Raw genomic sequence first — 17,614 nt, 5'->3', positions numbered from 1 at the left:
ATTTTTTTTACATATGGTTTCTTGTTATTCATGTTTCAGAAGTTATTTAACAAATTATTCTTATCAAATTCGGAAAAGAATAAATATTTATTTTTATTCATATATTTGTTTCTTGATTTGTTTCTTCATTTTATTATTTCATAATATAGTATTTGGGTAACGGGGCCATTTTATTAAATTTTAGCTGTGCTGAATGTGCAGTTAAACCAGTTAGGTTGAATATATTAGTTGGGTCCGAAACTGTTGACGTTTTTCAAGCAGAGAGCCTCTTAAAGAATCAGGGGGTCTATGGAGGTCCCTCAACATCTTCATTCTTTCAGACGTTTTCTAGTCAATTCAGATCAAGGTACTAGATTTGGTCGCTTTGTTCATATAGAGTTAAGATATCATTCAGCCACTTGTGTATAGATATGGTAAAGGTTCCTTTGGTCCGAAAGATTCGTTGATTCTTGAATCTTTGGTGCCTTACGAAGTTTAATTGGAGTAGCTATCTTTCTCAAACCACGAACGTGGATGTATCTGATCCTCTTGAATAACGAGGAATTAAATAATATCGATATCATCTAGATTTTTCTTTTTATCCGTGCAAATTGTTAATTTTGGTGAAAGATCTTTTTTTTTCAAATGGGGCCTTCTTAATAATTGATCGATGTTCTTCCTGTTAATCATACGTGTATTAATATAATCTTGATATCATATGATAGGGATATTTTTCTAAAAACATTTCGCTATCATGTAAGATTGTATAATGCATGAACCAGGACAAGCTTTTATTATAAGTAAAATAAATTAAAAAGATTCTTCCCAAAAGTGGTCAAAATGAAGTGGTAGACTGATATTATTCTACTTGTATAGTTGTATCATTTTCATTTTTATATTTTTTTTTTGGTTCAAAATTTAAGCTATGTAATTTGAATATCGATTAATTTGTATACCAATAATTTTCCTTTTCATGCTTAATTTTGGTTTAAATAGGTTGAATCAATTTACATGATATTATGTATATTATCGACCTCATCGTTTTGAAACAAAAGATCTTTTGAGCATGAAGTTCACGAGATTTCAAGTGATGGAGAGATGAGCTTACTGGTTAGGCTTGGCGCAGCCTTTGGTTTACCATCATTAACGCATGTATTTAAAAGGTCTCTAAGGCTAATTATGCATTTAAAATAAATCAAAAACACTAAAAATCTGAAAAACCGTCTTTAATTTGGGGACGATGGAGACCGTCTTTTGAGGACACGTGTAGGCCAGAGGAGAGGAGAGAGGAGGAGCGTGTGTTCGGTTTGTTTGGTTTCTCTCGAAACCTCTCTCGAAAACTCTCCATCTTCGTCTCCGAGAAGGGCGATTGTCTCTCTCTCCGTGGTTCCTCGACGAAAGGCGATACTTCCTCTCCGTGGCTCCGCGAGGAAACGGCGATACTCCCTCTCCGTGGTTCCTCTTTCTCTGTGGCTCGTAGACGAAACGACGATTCTCTCTCTCTTCGTGGCTCCTCGAGGAAACGAAGAAGGTCCTCTCTCTCTCGGTTGCTGTCGTTGAGGAAGAAAATCTTTGATTATCTCCCTCACCGTGGGTATCCTCGACGGCGAAGAACCTCTCTCTCTCTCTCTCTGTGGATCAACTGGAATCGGAAGGTGAATCGTTTGTTATGTTCTTCAGTCATGCATGTCTTAGATTAGACTTATTCTTGTTCTAATTGTAAGATTTTATTATGTTTGTAGGTTTGATTCTTTCTCGTGGTGGCTCTCGTCGACGGCGATATATGGCTCTCTGTCGGTGGCTCTCCTCAACGGCGACGGTGCTCTCTGTCGATGGCTCTCCGCGATTCGGTCAGGTAAAACTTCGGTTTCATGTTCTTCAATAATGGATGTCTCGGATTGTGCTTTGATTAGTTGTGATTTGTTGGTTGAAAGTTTTATAATTTTAATAATGTTTCTGTCCGTTGATTCTGTTGGCTTTAGGTGAAAAATATTTTTATTGAATCTCGTTATGTTTGTTGCAAGTTTATCAATTTTGATTTCGGTTCATTCTGTTGATTAATTTTTTTTGTTCATGTCTTTGTGTGGTGAGATGAAGGGATAAACAAGCGTTTGATATGTTCGGTGGAAAGAGGGCTCAGGGAGGTTCATCAATAAAAGGTTAGTGTTACTCTTCCATCTGAATTAGTACTGATGTGGTTTAGGTTATGTGAATAATTGAAAGGAGGGTAATAAAAGGTGTAGTTAAGATTATGGTTGTGTAATAAATAGAACTGATGGTAACATAGAAATCCGAACGTTAAGTGTTTTGAATAAGTTAGATAAATGTCAAGTCTTTCTGATTATAGTGTTATGAAGATGAAAAGCATTGTTTGTTGTTTGTTGTTAGATATATGTCTACTCTTTAACGCATTCAAGTCTGGTTCTAGTTGTTGAATGCTACTTCTCGTTGTAGTTATTTATAAGCAGTGTGTTTCTCTTCAATCTCCATCATCTTAATGCGTTTGCTCGTTCTTTCTCCTCTTTCTCCTCTTCGGAAATGGATTTTAATCCATTTGAAGACAATGCCAAATTTGTTGATCTACTTAATAGTCAACAAAATGTTGTCTTTGGCAGTCAAGGAAGTGTTCAGTCTCTGCATCACAAGATCCTTTCGTAGGCAGTCAACAAGAACCAATCCATTGTGACAAGCTTCCGGCAGAGCGTAGGGAACGAAAGACGTGGTCGCCATCAGAAGATATAGTCCTTATCAGCTCTTGGTTGAACACGAGCAAGGATCCCGTTGTTAGGAATGAGCAAAAGTCAGTGGCTTTCTGGAAGAGAATTGCTGCATACTACTCGGCGTCTCCTAAGCTCTCTGGTTGTGAAAAACGGGAAGCATCTCAGTGCAAGCAACGTTGGCACAAGCTTAATGATTTGGTTTGTAAGTTTTGTGGGGCGTTTGAAGCAGCAACCAGAGAGAGAAGCAGTGGTATGAACGATAATGATGTCCTCAAATTGCCCCCACGAAATCTTCTTCAACAACCATCAATAGAAGTTCACTTTAGAGCATGCGTGGAAGGAGCTTCGCGCCGATCAGAAGTGGTGTGAACTCTCTACAGCAAAAACAGTAAGCAGCTCCAAAAGGAGGAAGTTCAAGAATGGTTCACATACTGGAAGCTCTCAAGTTAAGGAAAACAATGCTGGTGTTGACGATGACGTAACATGTCATCCTGCGGGTGTGAAGGCTGCAAAAGCCCGTGGAAAGAAGCCGTTGGTTGAGGCTAAAGAGCTCGATGACTTCAAGACTATTTGGGAGATGAAGAAGGAGGATTTGGCAAGGAAAAGCTCACCAAGATGAAGCTACTTGAGAGTCTTGTTGCAAAACAAGGTCCACTACCTGATTATGAAGAAGATCTCAAGGTAAAGTTAATTAAAGAGTTGACGTAACTCATGTTCTTGTTGGTTGCTCTGTTAAAGTTTCATGTTATGTCGTCTTAGTTTAAGTATGTCATGTTCTCTGTTGCTGATTCTTGTTGATGTTATGTCGTCTTAGTTTAAGGTTCATCTTATGTAACTCATGTTCATGTTCTTGTTGGTTCCAATTAATGATATTTGTTTATGTTAATCCACTCTGTTTATGATCTATGTTGCTGATTCTTGGTCGTGTTCTTGTTAATGCTCTCTGTTGCTGGTTCTTGTTTATACTGAATTGATTTCTGTGTCTTGTTCTTGATACCTACAGGAGCATTGTGGAATTGTCGTGTTCTGTCAAGACGTTGGAGTGGAAGATAGTCAGACGAGAGAGGATCACGGACTTGTTGTGTCAAGTGTCGCTATGTTCACACACTAGTTGATCACGGACTTGTTGTGTCAAGTCTTGTGTCTTGTGTCAAGTCTTGTGTCTTGTACTCTTGTGTCTATCACGGACTTGTGTCGACTTTGTACCAAACTTGTAATCTCTTTATATATCTTCTCTCTCGACTTGTATGAACAACTCTTTAATCTCAAGGCTATCTATTTTCTCTTTTGAAATCAAGTTTTAAAAATCTCAAGTCTCTTTTTTTTCCACTCTTTCATCACAAGTTTCATATCCATAATCTCAAGTCTCTTTTTTTTTATATTGTTGTGATCACAAGTACCGTAAACAAAATCTCAAGTCTCTATTTTTTCACTCTTTGATCACAACTTCTCAAAATCTTTGATCACAACTTCTCAAAATATTTTCTCTCTTTGATCCCAAGTTTTTAAAACTCTTTAATCACCATATATGACTTCTTCTTCTCAAAACAATTTAGACGAAGCATTTGATGATGCATTTGATGAGCTCTTTGATCAACACCTTGATCACGCCTTTGAGAATTTAACCATTCGAGTTGATCAAGAAGAACGAAGGAAAAAAAACGAGCTTATATCGAAAGACATCGTGAAGAAGGGCATACTCGTTTATGGAATGATTATTTCAGTGATACTCCAACGTATCCTGAAAATTTTTTCCGACGACGTTTTAGAATGAACAAACCATTGTTCATGAAAATTGTTCATCGACTCTCCACCGAAGTTGAATTCTTTCGATAAAAGCAAGATGCTCTTGGAAGGAGTAGTCTCTCTCCTCTTCAAAAGTGTACAGCAGCCATTCGTGTCTTGGCATATGGTAGTGCGGCTGATGCTGTGACGAATACCTCCGACTCGGTGAAACGACAACTCGGTCATGTGTGGAACATTTTGTGGAAGGAATAATATATTTATTCGGCGATGAGTATCTAAGAAGACCAACACCGGCTGATCTTCAACGTCCACTTTATATTGGAGAATATCGTGGATTTTACGGGATGATAGAAAGCATCAATTGTATGCATTGGGAGTGGAAGAATTGTCCTACCGCTTGGAAAGGGCAATATTCTCGTGGTTCGAGTAAACCAACAATCGTTTTAAAGGCGGTTGCTTCATATGATCTCTGGATATGGCATGCATTTTTTGGACCTCCATGTACATTAAATTACATTAATGTTCTTGATCGCTCACCTGTTTTTGATGACATAATAAACGGCCAAGCTCCGCAAGTCACATACTCCGTCAATGGGAGAGAGTATCGTATGGCTTACTATCTCACTGATGGTATTTACCCGAAATGAGCAACTTTTATCCAATCTATTTCACTATCACAAGATCCGAAAGCAGTTTTATTTGCTCAAAGTCAAGAAGCTGCCCGAAAAGATGTCGAGCGTGCTTTCGGAGTCTTACAAGCTCGCTTTGCCTTTGTTAAAAGTCTTGAACTATTTTGGGATAAAGCCAAGATTGGAAAGATTATGAGAGCATGTATCATACTCCATAATATGATCGTCGAAAACGAACGAGATAGATATAATCTGTATAATGTTTCAGAGTTCCAACAAGGAGAAGATAGCGGAAGTTCACATGTCGATCTCACGTATTCTACAGATACCCCTTCAAATATCCAAAATATGATGAGTGATCGAACTACAATTCGTGATAGACAAAAGCATGAACGACTGAAAGCTGATTTGGTTGAACATTTGTGACAAAAATTTAGAGGCGATGAAGACAACAACTGAGCTCGGATGTATGTTTCAAATTATTCTCGTTTATTGTAATAAACTTTGTTTTTATGTTTTATTTTTTGTTTTTAAAATTTATGTTTCAATTATAATATTTTACTATGTTTTAAATTTAAGTTTAATAAGAAGAATTAAACAAAAATTTATGTTTAATTAAAAAAAAATTAAGAAACCTTAATTAAAAGATTTGCATTAGACCACGAAAATTAACGAATCTCTTCGTCCGGTTTCTTAATGTACTTTTCCAATTAAAACCTATTAAACAAAAATTAAGATACTCATTTTGGGATTTTGTGTTGATGGAGCTCTGCAATCTTCTGCTGATAAGCCTAATGTACAGCTTGACACGGCAGAGATGGTCTCCATGCACTTGAGACACTTAACGTGTATACACATTGTTCACTCATCAGGCTATAGAGTATTTTCTATTGAGAAAATTGGAAAATAAAGACATTTTATACTTCGATTTGTCAGAATAGGACTTTTTGAAAATTCTGTAGGTAAGTAGGATTTATAATTTTTTAAATACCATATTGCTTTCAAATTAGCATAGTTAAGATTTATATAATTAATATTAATATTTCGAAATATATTTAACCACTTTTAAAAAAACAAAAAAACAAAAAGTAAAAACAGAAAGTAAAAATAAAGGAAAAACAATAAAAAAAATAGAAACAAAAGTCGATTTACCCTAGAGATTAACAAACCTCTCTCATCTTCTCCGCCGAAAGCTTGAAGCTCCTCCAATGGCGATTTTGGGTAAGAACAAAGCCAAATCGTTTCTTCACTCTTTAACTTTCATTTTTCATCTCTAATCTAGTTATTTTCGTCTTTCTCTTTGTTATCAGCCTAAAGAATTGGAGATTTGTTCTTACTCTACGACATCGTCGGACGCTCTTCTTCTTCTTCCACCATCAATTTCATCAACATCTCACGTTTCTAAGAAGGTGAGTTTGCGATTACTTGTTTTGATTCTCTTAACCCTAGATTTCTTAAAGTTTCTTATCACTTAAATCCGATTTCTCTTATTTCTTAATCTAAATTACTTGAATGGGTTGATTAATCTCCTTATACATTACGCAATTCATGGATGTTATTGTTTGGGTGTTTTGATTTTAGTTTCTTATCTTCGATTTTGGTCCTTTTTTGAAAGAGGGAAAATTGACAAATAGATTCGTTTTTGTTGTTTTCCGATTCAAAGGTTTGGTTTTTTGTCAAATCTTCTTCTTTTTTTGTTTGTGCTCTGATTATAAACTTCTTTTCTGTGATTGTAGGTATGTCTGAGGAGTTACCAAAGCGGTTGTTTAAGCCGGGTGAAGAGACCCAAGTGCATCAGATCAATAACAACTGCAAGATGGTACGCTATTTCAAAAGATTGATGGAGTGGTTGCCAAAGGAGTTGGAGACAGTGAAGAAAGATCCTGTTTTTGCTCAGATTTTTAAGCTGTTCGATAATGGTTTGGGATTCTCGGCGAGAGTGATACACGGCTTCTTGTGTAGGGAGCTGTTGACTTACAAAGATCATGAGCTCTGGTTTGTCTTTGCGAGAAGACCTCTCCGATTTTCATTGCTTGAGTTCCACGCAGTTACCGGGCTTCAGTGCGATACTAGTCTCTCACTTAAGGAGTTGGTTGACTGGGATGATGATGGTGGTTTCTGGAGCTTAGTGATCAGGACAAATAAGGGGATTTCTATTTTCGAGCTGTGGGAACATCACAGGGCAGCTGTTAAGAAGTGGAGTAATGCTGATCGAATCAGGCTGGTGTATCTTTGCATCATTGTTTGTATGGTTTGCGGGAGAGATGAGAAGGCACCTATCCCCATCAAGTACGTGAAGTTGGTGATGGATCTTGAGCAGGTTCGAAACTACCCTTGGGGAGTTGCTTCTTTTGACCTTCTATGCGAGTCAATAGCTGAAAAACGAGATAAACTGAAGGAGAATCCAAAGAGTTACGTGTTAGATGGCTTCACCTACGGTCTTCAGATATGGGCTATGGAAGCAATACCAAAGCTTGGAAAGCTCTGTGGAAGAAAACTGAACAAAAGTTTTAAGAACGGTCCTAGATGTGTAAACTGGATGGGAGCTGCAAAGATTTCGTACGAGGAGCTCAACAAGTTGGAGAACATCTTAACACCCAAGGTAAATATTTATTTTAACAAGTAGAAAAACAAACAAATGTTTGTATTAATGATTGACTCTTTTCACCTTTCTTGTGTAGGATGACATATATCCATACATCTCGTGGACAGGGAATTATACAGTGTGTGAAAGTCTTCAATTTAGCAGACGAGATGAGGTGGAGGATGATAGAGTCAAGCTTCTCATGCAGATGATAATGAAGCAGTTTGACTTCAGTGGTCATAATTGGGAGTACGAAGAGACACCGGTCTTTTCTTTTGGGGTTGATAACAAAGAAGGTGAGAAGGAGAAAGTAGCTACGCATGAGGGAGAAGGTGGGAGTGATAAAGAGCCTAACGACAAGGATGGTGAAGGTGGGAGCGATGAAGCAAGTGGGAGCGATGAGGAGTTTCAAACTCCAAAAGGATCAGCAACCATAAGGGCGAGAGATACAAAGGGAAAGAAGGGGCTCCCTGATCGTGGAATGGAAAAAAGGAAGCATAAGGTCCTACATACTAGACCACAACAGGCGCCCTTTGATGAAGATATGAAGACTTTTGTGACGCAGTTGTTTCAGCAAGGTTTTGCTGCGATGGAAGAGAGGCTAGAGAAAAAGATGGATGAAAAATTTGAGGGAGTGCAGTCTGAGCTTAAAAATTCCCGTGGGGATTCAACCGTCCAAGCTGAGCATGGAGATCCATCTGCGAGCAAGCCAGCGCCTAGCCACCCATCGCCTAGCAAGCTAGCGCCTAGCAAGCCAGCGCCTAGCAACCCATCGCCTAGGAAGCCATCTCCTACGAAGCCATCGCCTAGCAAGCCATCTCCGAGGAGGTCCAAACGCTTGGTAAACAAGCACTAGTCTTCATAACTCTCTGCAATGTGTCTTAACTTCTTTTAGTGTTAGTTTCATGTGTTTATCGGCCTTGTGATGTGTTTTGCATTGTCTCGTTTTGGAAGTGTGTTTGGTTTGTAATTGTTGTTCAAAATCAGGCTTAATTATGTATCTGCATTATGATGTGTGTTTTTTTATGTGAACTATGTGTAAGATATTTATATGAATTTTATTAGTTTATAAAATCATGTTTTTTATGAATTCCTTGTGTGTGCTTAATAACTGGTTTTTTATGAATTGCTTGTGTATTTTGAATCTGATTTTTGTTTGAATTGCTTGTGTGTTTTGAATCAGGGTTTTTTATGAATTGCTTGTGTACTTTGAAACAGGATGTAAATTTCAGTCAAGCGGATGATATGGACGAACCAATAGGTACGCAAAGCCTTGAAGGACTTTCTCAAGCCTCGTACGTACCCGATTTTGATCCATCACAGACCAATAACGACAACGATGCAAGTGATTGGTGGACTCCAATGACTACTGTCCGGAAACTACGAAAAGGTGGATCAAAGCAATCAAATGCACCTCTAACATCGGCAAAGTGGGATAGATGGACTGGAGGACCAAGCAAGAAGCTTCAGCTTAGTGACTCACCAATGGCAGCTGACGGTTCTCCACAGGCGTCACTGTATTATTTCACCGAAGAATCGTGGGATAGATTCACGAAATGGTCTACGAATCCACCAGCTTTGAGGATTGGTCCCTCTGTCTTTAATTTGACCTTCGCACAGAGAATAGTTTGTGCTGGAAAATGGCTTGGAAACGAGGTATTATTTTCTTAACATATATTTGTAACATATATTTGATTGTGCATTGGGTAATTGTCCATGTGAATATTCAGGAAATGGATGCGATGTTGTATATATGGCGAGAGAAGACATCTTTGAGGCGTTGGAATATAGACCGTGTTGCTTTCATGAACGCCATGTTCTGCCTCCAGATCGAGAAAGAATACGAGAAGTGTAAAGACGACAAAAGAGGCTACGTAGTACCCGATCTTCTTCTTGCTTATGGGAGAGGAGAGTTTCCATCTCATGGGCGGACTAATAGAGTTTGGGGTGTCGATGTTGATCGTCTCTACTTTCCTCTGTTTGTCAATGGTAATTATCCATGCTTCCTCTACACGTCTCCGTTATTCAAGTATTTTTTTTAACAAAATAAGTGATGTCCGTTGCAGGTAATCATTGGGTTGCTGTATGCGTCAACATGATTGAGAAGAAAGTGGAAGTCTATGATTGCAATCGGGGAAGGAATAGGCAATACGTAGAGAAGTTTGCTTGTATGATTCCTAGAATTGTCAAGGCAGTTGGTCCACCGAAGAGCAAGTTACTCCTTACATCCTATTCGATTGTAGATATGCCTATGCAGACAAGATTGAACAAGTCTTGTGCTGATTGCGGGGCATTCGCACTCAAACACTTGGAGTGCATCCTTCTTGGTCTCGACCTCAGTTTAGTGGAAGACGGAATAATGCCTGGTTGCCGACAGAAAATTGCTTATGATATATGGGAGGCTGCCCATGATCCCATTTTAATCCAGCTTATGGCACAACACATCCCTTCGGATTTTGAGAGTTCTACTTTTTATGACCTTGAAGAAGACTGATTATGTGTGTTTGTTTAGGTTTTACCAGGAATGTTGTGACAATACTCTATTTTAGAGCTTTCTAGAAATTATGTGACATGACACTATTTTAGTTTACTAGTTATTTGTGGTTTGATTTTGCATGAAATATTTACAACTAAAATATCCAATTACACTAAACCACTAAACTTATCAATCTTTACCCTAAACCACTAACTAACCCAATATTTACCCTAAAGCCTAAATGAACCCTATACATAAGAACTCTTTACTCTAAACTCTTACCATTTGTGTTGAGAATGACATGTATTTGTTTAATAATTCCATTTGTAGTTCTTATAGCCACTAATAATGTATTTTTTTGTTTCATGTATAATCACTACTTTAGTGGATATATGGTGAAATTACATACCCTAACTAATCCCTAACGAACCCCTAAATGGTTTTTCATTATATTTACTATATCTGCCTCGGGTATAAAACATGTTTTCTACATCATGAAACGACGTAGTTTTGTATTATTTTTTGACCTAATGCCTTTTCTTCCTCATTCTTTCACGACAAAGAGAAATCTAGGGGAGAGAACTTGGGAGATCAACTCAATCATGTCTTCGGTCGGTTCTTCTGTCGATTCAAGATATCAGCACACCAAACAAAGAGGAATTCCGAAAAGATGCAATTGCGGCAAGGAAGTGCATCTTTTCACTTCAACAACTATCAAAAATCCGGGAAGATTGTTCCATTGTTGTCCGATGGGATCTGAGATGGTTAGTCTGTATTCATATAACCTTCACGCACAGTCCAATCTAACTGTTTGTTGATGTTAATGATGAAGGACAAAACTCACTTGTTCAAATGGACTGATAAGTCAGTTGTTGAGGAAATTGAAGACTTTCAGGATCTGTTTGATGTGCTGCTAGTGGACAATTCTGAGTTTCAAAAATCAGTACGAGCTTCTGAGACAATGATGAAACGACATAAGAGTAGACTTGAAGAGGTGGAAGATGCAATTGCTCGTTCTGAAGAAAATTCCATCGAGTGCATTAGAGAGTTAAGGATCATCAAAGCTTTGTTTGTGTGTTGTTTTGCTATGGTCTTCATGTACCATACCTATGCATGATGTTCAATTTCTTGTTCTGTTTTTTTCTAAATAAATGTAAGACTATGTTCTTTGATGTTTTTGGTGATTTGCATCGAATATAACAAAAAAAATTGGAAAAATCAAACTGTCAATAGGAAGATTCGATTTGTCTCAACAATGTTGTAAGCAAACAGCAAATAACAGAGAACACACACAACAAACTAGATAGGTTTATCACATGTTCCTCTCTTGTGTCCCTCCATACCACACCGGCTGCACTTGTGCTTTTTCTTCTTTGTTGATCCTTGAGAAGATCTAATCTTGTCTTCTACTGTTTCATACCTTCTCTTTACTGGTCTACCAGCACTCTTTCTTGACTCTGGTGGTAAGATCTTCGCAAGTTTAACCTCATCTGGGACATTCCATTCAGCCTCTGGAACTGGTATGGGATTAATGGATTCCGCGTAGGCAGCTCTCCACGTTGCAGTGCTATAGACGCCATCAGTAAATCGGTGTACTTCCATACTTGTGTCAAAAAAAAGACCGACCAATGTCTAAACGCTGCAAAATGCTGGAATATATAGGTACCAAGATAATGTTTATATACTTCCATACCTCGAGAATATATTGCAGGAATGGCGTGTCCGCATGGAATTTTTCCTAAATCAAATTTCCCACATGTGCATGTTCTGGTTTCCAGATCAACATGACAATCATATATGTCTCCTTTAACAAGTGATCTGAAGTTGTCAACCTTCTGAACCTGAAACCCTCGAGCCTTCACGATTCTCCTATCAATCTTTTTCTCAACCTTATCGGTTAAAGGATCAATATGTTTGGAGCTTAACATGCGACGCTCATAGAACCATCGGGTCATCATTTCTCTTATACTATCTAGCAAAGGAATTACTGGAAATTGTCTAGGAGATCTCAGAGCTGAATTAATCGACTCGGCTGGGTTATTGGTCCTGATGTCATACCTGGATCCAGGGAAGAGAGAACGAGCTCATTTTCTCACATCAGCCTCCTGTAGATATCTTCCAAGTGCCGGACTGATATCAACAATTTCTGTGAAACGTTCCTGAAATTCACTATACCTATATGCCTTTGAAGCCTTCTCGACCAAAGCAGTGAACCCCTTTGTCCTGAAGAATTTAACCACATTGGTCATCAAGTGGTGTATACAAATTCCGTGCTTTGATCGTGGGTAGACATCCCTGATTGCTTTAGCAATTGACGCATGTCTATCTGACACAAAAGCTAAGTCTTTACTATCAGGAATAACCACACTCAACTGTCTGAAGAACCACTCCCATGATTCTTCATTCTCTGAATCAGCAACTCCAAATGCAATTGGATACAAGTTGGAGTTACCAACTACAGCTGTAGCAACAAGTAGAACTCCTTTATATTTATTTTTCAGAAAAGTTCCATCAACAACAATCACCCTACGCATATGACTGTGAAATCCTCTAACTGATTGCCCAAACGACATAAATAGATACATGAATCTACCATCCTTCTTAGTTTCATAGTGAGTGTGTGTACCAGGATTAGCTTCTTTAATCATATGCAAATATTTTGGTATCTTTGCATAACTTTCGTCTGGTATACCTCTAACAGCTGCAATTGCATACTCACGAGCTTCCCAAGCGTGCCAATAAGTAATTTCGCAGCTATGTTCTAGCCTCATAAACTGAATGATGTCGTTTGCTTTGGGGCCATCATTGGCATCATCAAATCGATGTTGTATCAGCTTTCCAATAGTTCTTGCCGACGCCGTTTTTCCGAAGTTGCTTTTCTTTGAAGGAGCACATGAGTGTATACCCACACACTTATTGATCATGAAATATGTAGACCCATCAACACATTCCGCACGCACAGTCCAGTTGCACGTATTATCCTTACATCGTATAGACCACCACTTTTTCGTTGATTTGGTAACAAGGAAATCGTAATTATTCTTCATCGCCCAAATTTCCATTGTTGCCTTTAGGACACGTTTACTTCAGAAAAGTTGATCTTTCTTCACGAAATCTGTGTTCCCAGCTCGGCTTTCCTTTTCACTATTGCCATACTTTTCACTCTTTGAACCAGCATGACCGGAACCATCCTCAACGACATGATTCTTCCTTTTATCACAACACTTTTTTGATGGTTCTGCAAAATCTCCCAGATTTATGTCAGGAACTTCACCTTCCTCAACATTACTTGAATCACACGGTTCCTTATTGAGATCGATATTGACTCGTTCCTTTTCCTTTACACCAGTACCAGTACCAGAGAACGTGACACACAAGGTTGTAGAGGAACCCTTCTTTGCGTAGCCCACAAAGTTACACACTTGTCGATCATTACTGATACTAATGGGAGGATTTCCTCTTTGATTGACCATCTCATAACTGAACTCGACATTAACCAAATTAGGGTCGACCCCATAATCTTCACACACCATGATCTTGAGTTCCTCCAGTAAAGTAGTAGTTTCTAATGTCACCATTCGACCACGCCTTTGTTTGTCTGCCAAGAAACTCCACTCGTCACTGAAACTTGACATCCATACACCAGATTTAACGTAGATTAGAACCATCTTGTGTTGGTTGATAGAAGAGATTTTTGTCGATGAAGAAGAGAGAGGAACAAGGAACGAGGGAGATAGAGATCGTGTGAAGAGAAAAGGGAGAAAATCGTGGGGGGGGAAGATATTTAGGAAATATTTAGTTAGGATATATTTAGGAAATATATGATCACGAAATTTGGAAGTTTCCATTTTTACTTTATTTGGCAAGAATATACATCATACGTAAGGCAGAAATATGTAGAGAGAATGGAAACTACATTCTGCCTTAGGCAGAAATATGTAGAGAGAATGGAAACTACATTCTGCCTTAGGCTATTATATAGTAAAAGGCAGAACAATGTATGACTTGTTAAAAAGAAAAGGTATTTCACTGACTCTAGGATAGAACTTGTAAAAAAGCCGTAGGTAGATTGAAGTTATCAAGATAGAATATTACGACAAAAAATCTAGCTAAGGTAAACTATTGAAGAAAGTGTAGTTTATATTTTCTATCCAAGGTAAACCTATGTACAATACTTTATATTCGATTTGTAGACTACGTAGATGGCTAGAATAAGTATTCTGTTATAGCTTTGATATTAAATAAAACATAGTTCCACAATTTTTAAAAATTAAATTTAAACATAAAAGTATATATACTTTGGTTTCTAATGATTCTACATTTTTTTATATTTTTTTACCTAAGTTTACTATTTTTTCCACAACACAAGGGCAAAACCAGTCCAAAACGACCAAAGTCTTATTTTGACAAACAAACTTCGAAAATGTCTTGTTTTTCCAATTCTCCCTCGACCCCACCACTTTGTAAGTTATACACAAAGACCCTCTTTTTTTTTTTGAAAACAAATCCTCCTACCGCCACTATTTATTATCTAATTAATCTAAATGATATTTTTCCCTTTACGACTTATCTAGAATCCAAATGAACAGATTTGTAATTTTGTTAGTCAGAAAATTTATAAATAAATCCAGTTTGACTAGGAAATATTATCAAAAAAATTCTCCTTTCGGACAAAGGCCTTGAGGAGACAAAACTGAAGTCTCCGACATCAATCCTTTCGAGTGAACAAAAAAATAGAAAAAACAAATCAAAGAAACGAAAGGAGAAGTTTCGTTTTTCTCGAGACCTTGAATCGTTTCGAAGATTTTTGGTAATAAAGGATGAAGATTCAGTGTAACGTCTGCGAGACGGCGGAAGCGGCGGTGCTATGTTGCGCCGATGAAGCGGCGTTGTGTTTGGCTTGCGATGAGAAAGTTCACGCCGCTAATAAACTCGCCGGGAAACACCAGAGAGTCCCTCTCTCTGTCTCTTCCTCCTCCAAACCCAAATGCGACATTTGTCAGGTCTGATTCATCTCTCTTTGATCTCAAAGTTTGAATCTTTTTTTTAGGTATGAGAAAAGCCTTGTAATGTGATTCAATGATTATATCTTCTTTGAGAAAGTTTGAACCTTTTTAGAGTTTAGAGAAGCCGTGGACCAGTTTCTTAGTTGATTTTGTAATTTGACAGGAAGCTACTGGATTCTTCTTCTGTCTGCAAGATAGAGCTTTGCTATGTAGGAAATGTGATGTTTCAATCCACACAGTGAATCCTCATGTTTCAGCTCACCAGCGGTTTCTTCTGACTGGGATTAGAGTTGGTCTTGAATCTACTACGGACACAGGTCCTTCTACACCGTCCAATGATGACAAAACCAACGAGAGGAAACCACCTACATCTGAGCCTCAAAAGATGGACTTTGATGATCATAATCATCAGGTGGGTTTACCGGAAACTAAAGTCAGTGATCACATTTCTACAAAGCTTCCTATTGCAAGCAGTGGATCAGCAGCTACTGGAAGCATTCCTCAGTGGCAAATTGATGAGATTTTCGGATTAACCGACTTTGATCAGAGCTATGAATACATGGAGAACAATGGATCATCTAAGGTAAACATATTAGTTATCATATAGTGTGTGTAACAAGTAAAGATTGGTCATCATTTTGGCCTTATTGATTCATCTTTTTTTTTCTTTCTTGCAGGCGGATACTAGTAGGCGAGGAGATTCAGACAATTCTTCAATGATGCGGTCGGGAGAGGAAGATGGAGAAGATAACAGTAACTGTTTGGGAGGAGGTGAGACATCATGGGCGGTTCCACAGATTCATTCTCCACCAACAGCTTCTGGTCTAAACTGGCCTAGACATTTTAACCACCACTCAATGTTTGTTCCGGATATATCTTCTTCAGCTCTTAACACCGGTTCATCCCCTAACCAGAGGGTTGGGAAGCGGAGACGGTCCTAACAACTGCAACTCTCTATGTAGTCAATGCTTATGATTTCTCTCTAGAGGCTTCTACTAGTCACCGGAAACATTTCTCTATGTATCACAAAAACATTACACAGCATTTGTCAGAAATCAATTAATTTATTTTGCATTTTATTGAATTACTGATATATATATATATATATATATATATGAAAGAAAGTCATCGAGAGAAGGGATCCCAAGAGATTTTGAAAGTTTTATCTAAAACATTTTTACAATTTTTTTTCACGCAAATATTCCAGTTTTTTCGATTTTCATGATTGTCCTTCAAAATGTGACATTTATCTTCGTTCACGAATATTTGATAAACAGTCATAATAATTTGGGCTCATTCTCGTCAAAAATCGTAAGTGGGTCTTTGCCGCGTTTTAGACCCTCTTTGGGCTGTTTTTCGACTGAAACGTTTTTACGATTTTTTTAGGAGAAATCGCCTTCTGTATAACCTCAGTTTTATGAAATAGTGGAAACCAATCGTATAGTTGAGATAACCATGATATTTAAGTTAATTGTTATCATTTTATACGATTGATTCAAATTCGTACGAGAAAATAAGTCTTTGTTAATTTTATCGTAAAGTTTCAACGGTAACTCCGATCGAGATGAAACAAAAGACAGTTTGATTGAAACTCGAAGGAGAGAGTTCCGAAGAGTGAGATGAGAGTACATGGTGTGGGATTGATCCAGGTCGCTTGATGGTGAGTCGGATGGGTTGATACAACTCACCATCAAGCGAGTTGGACGCGGTCGATCCAACTTGAGGTTGTCCGCGTGCTGATGTGGTTGTTGCTCAGGAGTTTTCTACTTAAGACTTTTCTGAAATTATTTCGAGAAAGTTTCTTTAAAAAATGTGATCTTGGACGTTAATTTCGAAATTGCCGTTTTTAACCCCAACAAATATTGAATGTGTTCTTTAGTCATGAGAGCGATAATTTCTTACAGTTTCTCATATGAAAAACTGTGCATGAATATCTTATGGCTTTAAGAACTCCAACAATATATTTTTTGTTATTTCTCAATTGGTTTTGAAAATTCTTCGGAAAATGTTATTAGAGCTCTTCAAAGATATCTTAAAATTATTAAAATTATAAGAGAAAATTATTTTTTTAGAGCAAAAAAATGATAATTACGTCCTTTTAGAGTAATATCTATTTTGTGCCATTTTTTCCTATAATACCCTTTAATATTTTTTGAAAATAAATTTAATAAATAGTTTTACAAACAAATAAAAATTGGAAAAATAGTAACTATTAATAAAATACCTATATGAACTTAGTGGTATTTTTTTCAGTTCTAAAAATGTTTAAATCATAATTTTTAGATTCTGGTCTAAATAAAGTAGAAATGATATTCTACAAATTAGAAAACAAAATCCACTTTTTTTCACTGAATCTACAATGTTTAGAATACGTGATCTACGTAAATAAGAGTATTCTAAAAATATTTAGAATACACATTCCGCACTTAACCTACGGATCTAAAATCTGCAGAAATCAAAATCTACACATTAAT

At 37.5% G+C, this 17,614-nt stretch overlaps 3 protein-coding genes across 3 annotated transcripts; 2 read left to right on the top strand and 1 right to left on the bottom strand.

Annotated features, from left to right (window-relative positions):
* The first annotated feature begins 4,227 nt into the window (after positions 1 to 4,227).
* On the top strand, positions 4,228 to 10,152 carry LOC106383628. The gene is made up of 6 exons (XM_048759839.1): positions 4,228 to 4,435; positions 6,811 to 7,676; positions 7,756 to 8,499; positions 8,877 to 9,314; positions 9,389 to 9,647; positions 9,725 to 10,152. Exons 1-6 carry the CDS (start codon positions 4,228 to 4,230, stop codon positions 10,150 to 10,152), a joined length of 2,943 nt encoding a protein of 980 aa, XP_048615796.1.
* A 2,066-nt stretch (positions 10,153 to 12,218) lies between these two features.
* LOC125588474 lies at positions 12,219 to 13,196 on the bottom strand. Its single transcript, XM_048759838.1, has one exon. It carries the CDS (start codon positions 13,194 to 13,196, stop codon positions 12,219 to 12,221), a length of 978 nt encoding a protein of 325 aa, XP_048615795.1.
* A 1,591-nt stretch (positions 13,197 to 14,787) lies between these two features.
* On the top strand, positions 14,788 to 16,224 carry LOC106381007 (B-box zinc finger protein 22). The gene is made up of 3 exons (XM_013820870.3): positions 14,788 to 15,137; positions 15,304 to 15,723; positions 15,818 to 16,224. Exons 1-3 carry the CDS (start codon positions 14,955 to 14,957, stop codon positions 16,079 to 16,081), a joined length of 867 nt encoding a protein of 288 aa, XP_013676324.2. The 5' UTR covers positions 14,788 to 14,954; the 3' UTR covers positions 16,082 to 16,224.
* The last annotated feature ends 1,390 nt before the right edge of the window (positions 16,225 to 17,614 follow it).

The sequence above is a fragment of the Brassica napus genome, chromosome C6 (assembly GCF_020379485.1).
Source record: "Brassica napus cultivar Da-Ae chromosome C6, Da-Ae, whole genome shotgun sequence".
NCBI lineage: Eukaryota > Viridiplantae > Streptophyta > Magnoliopsida > Brassicales > Brassicaceae > Brassica > Brassica napus.
Note: the sequence above shows the minus strand (reverse complement) of the source record. Positions and strands in the feature narration are given on the sequence as shown.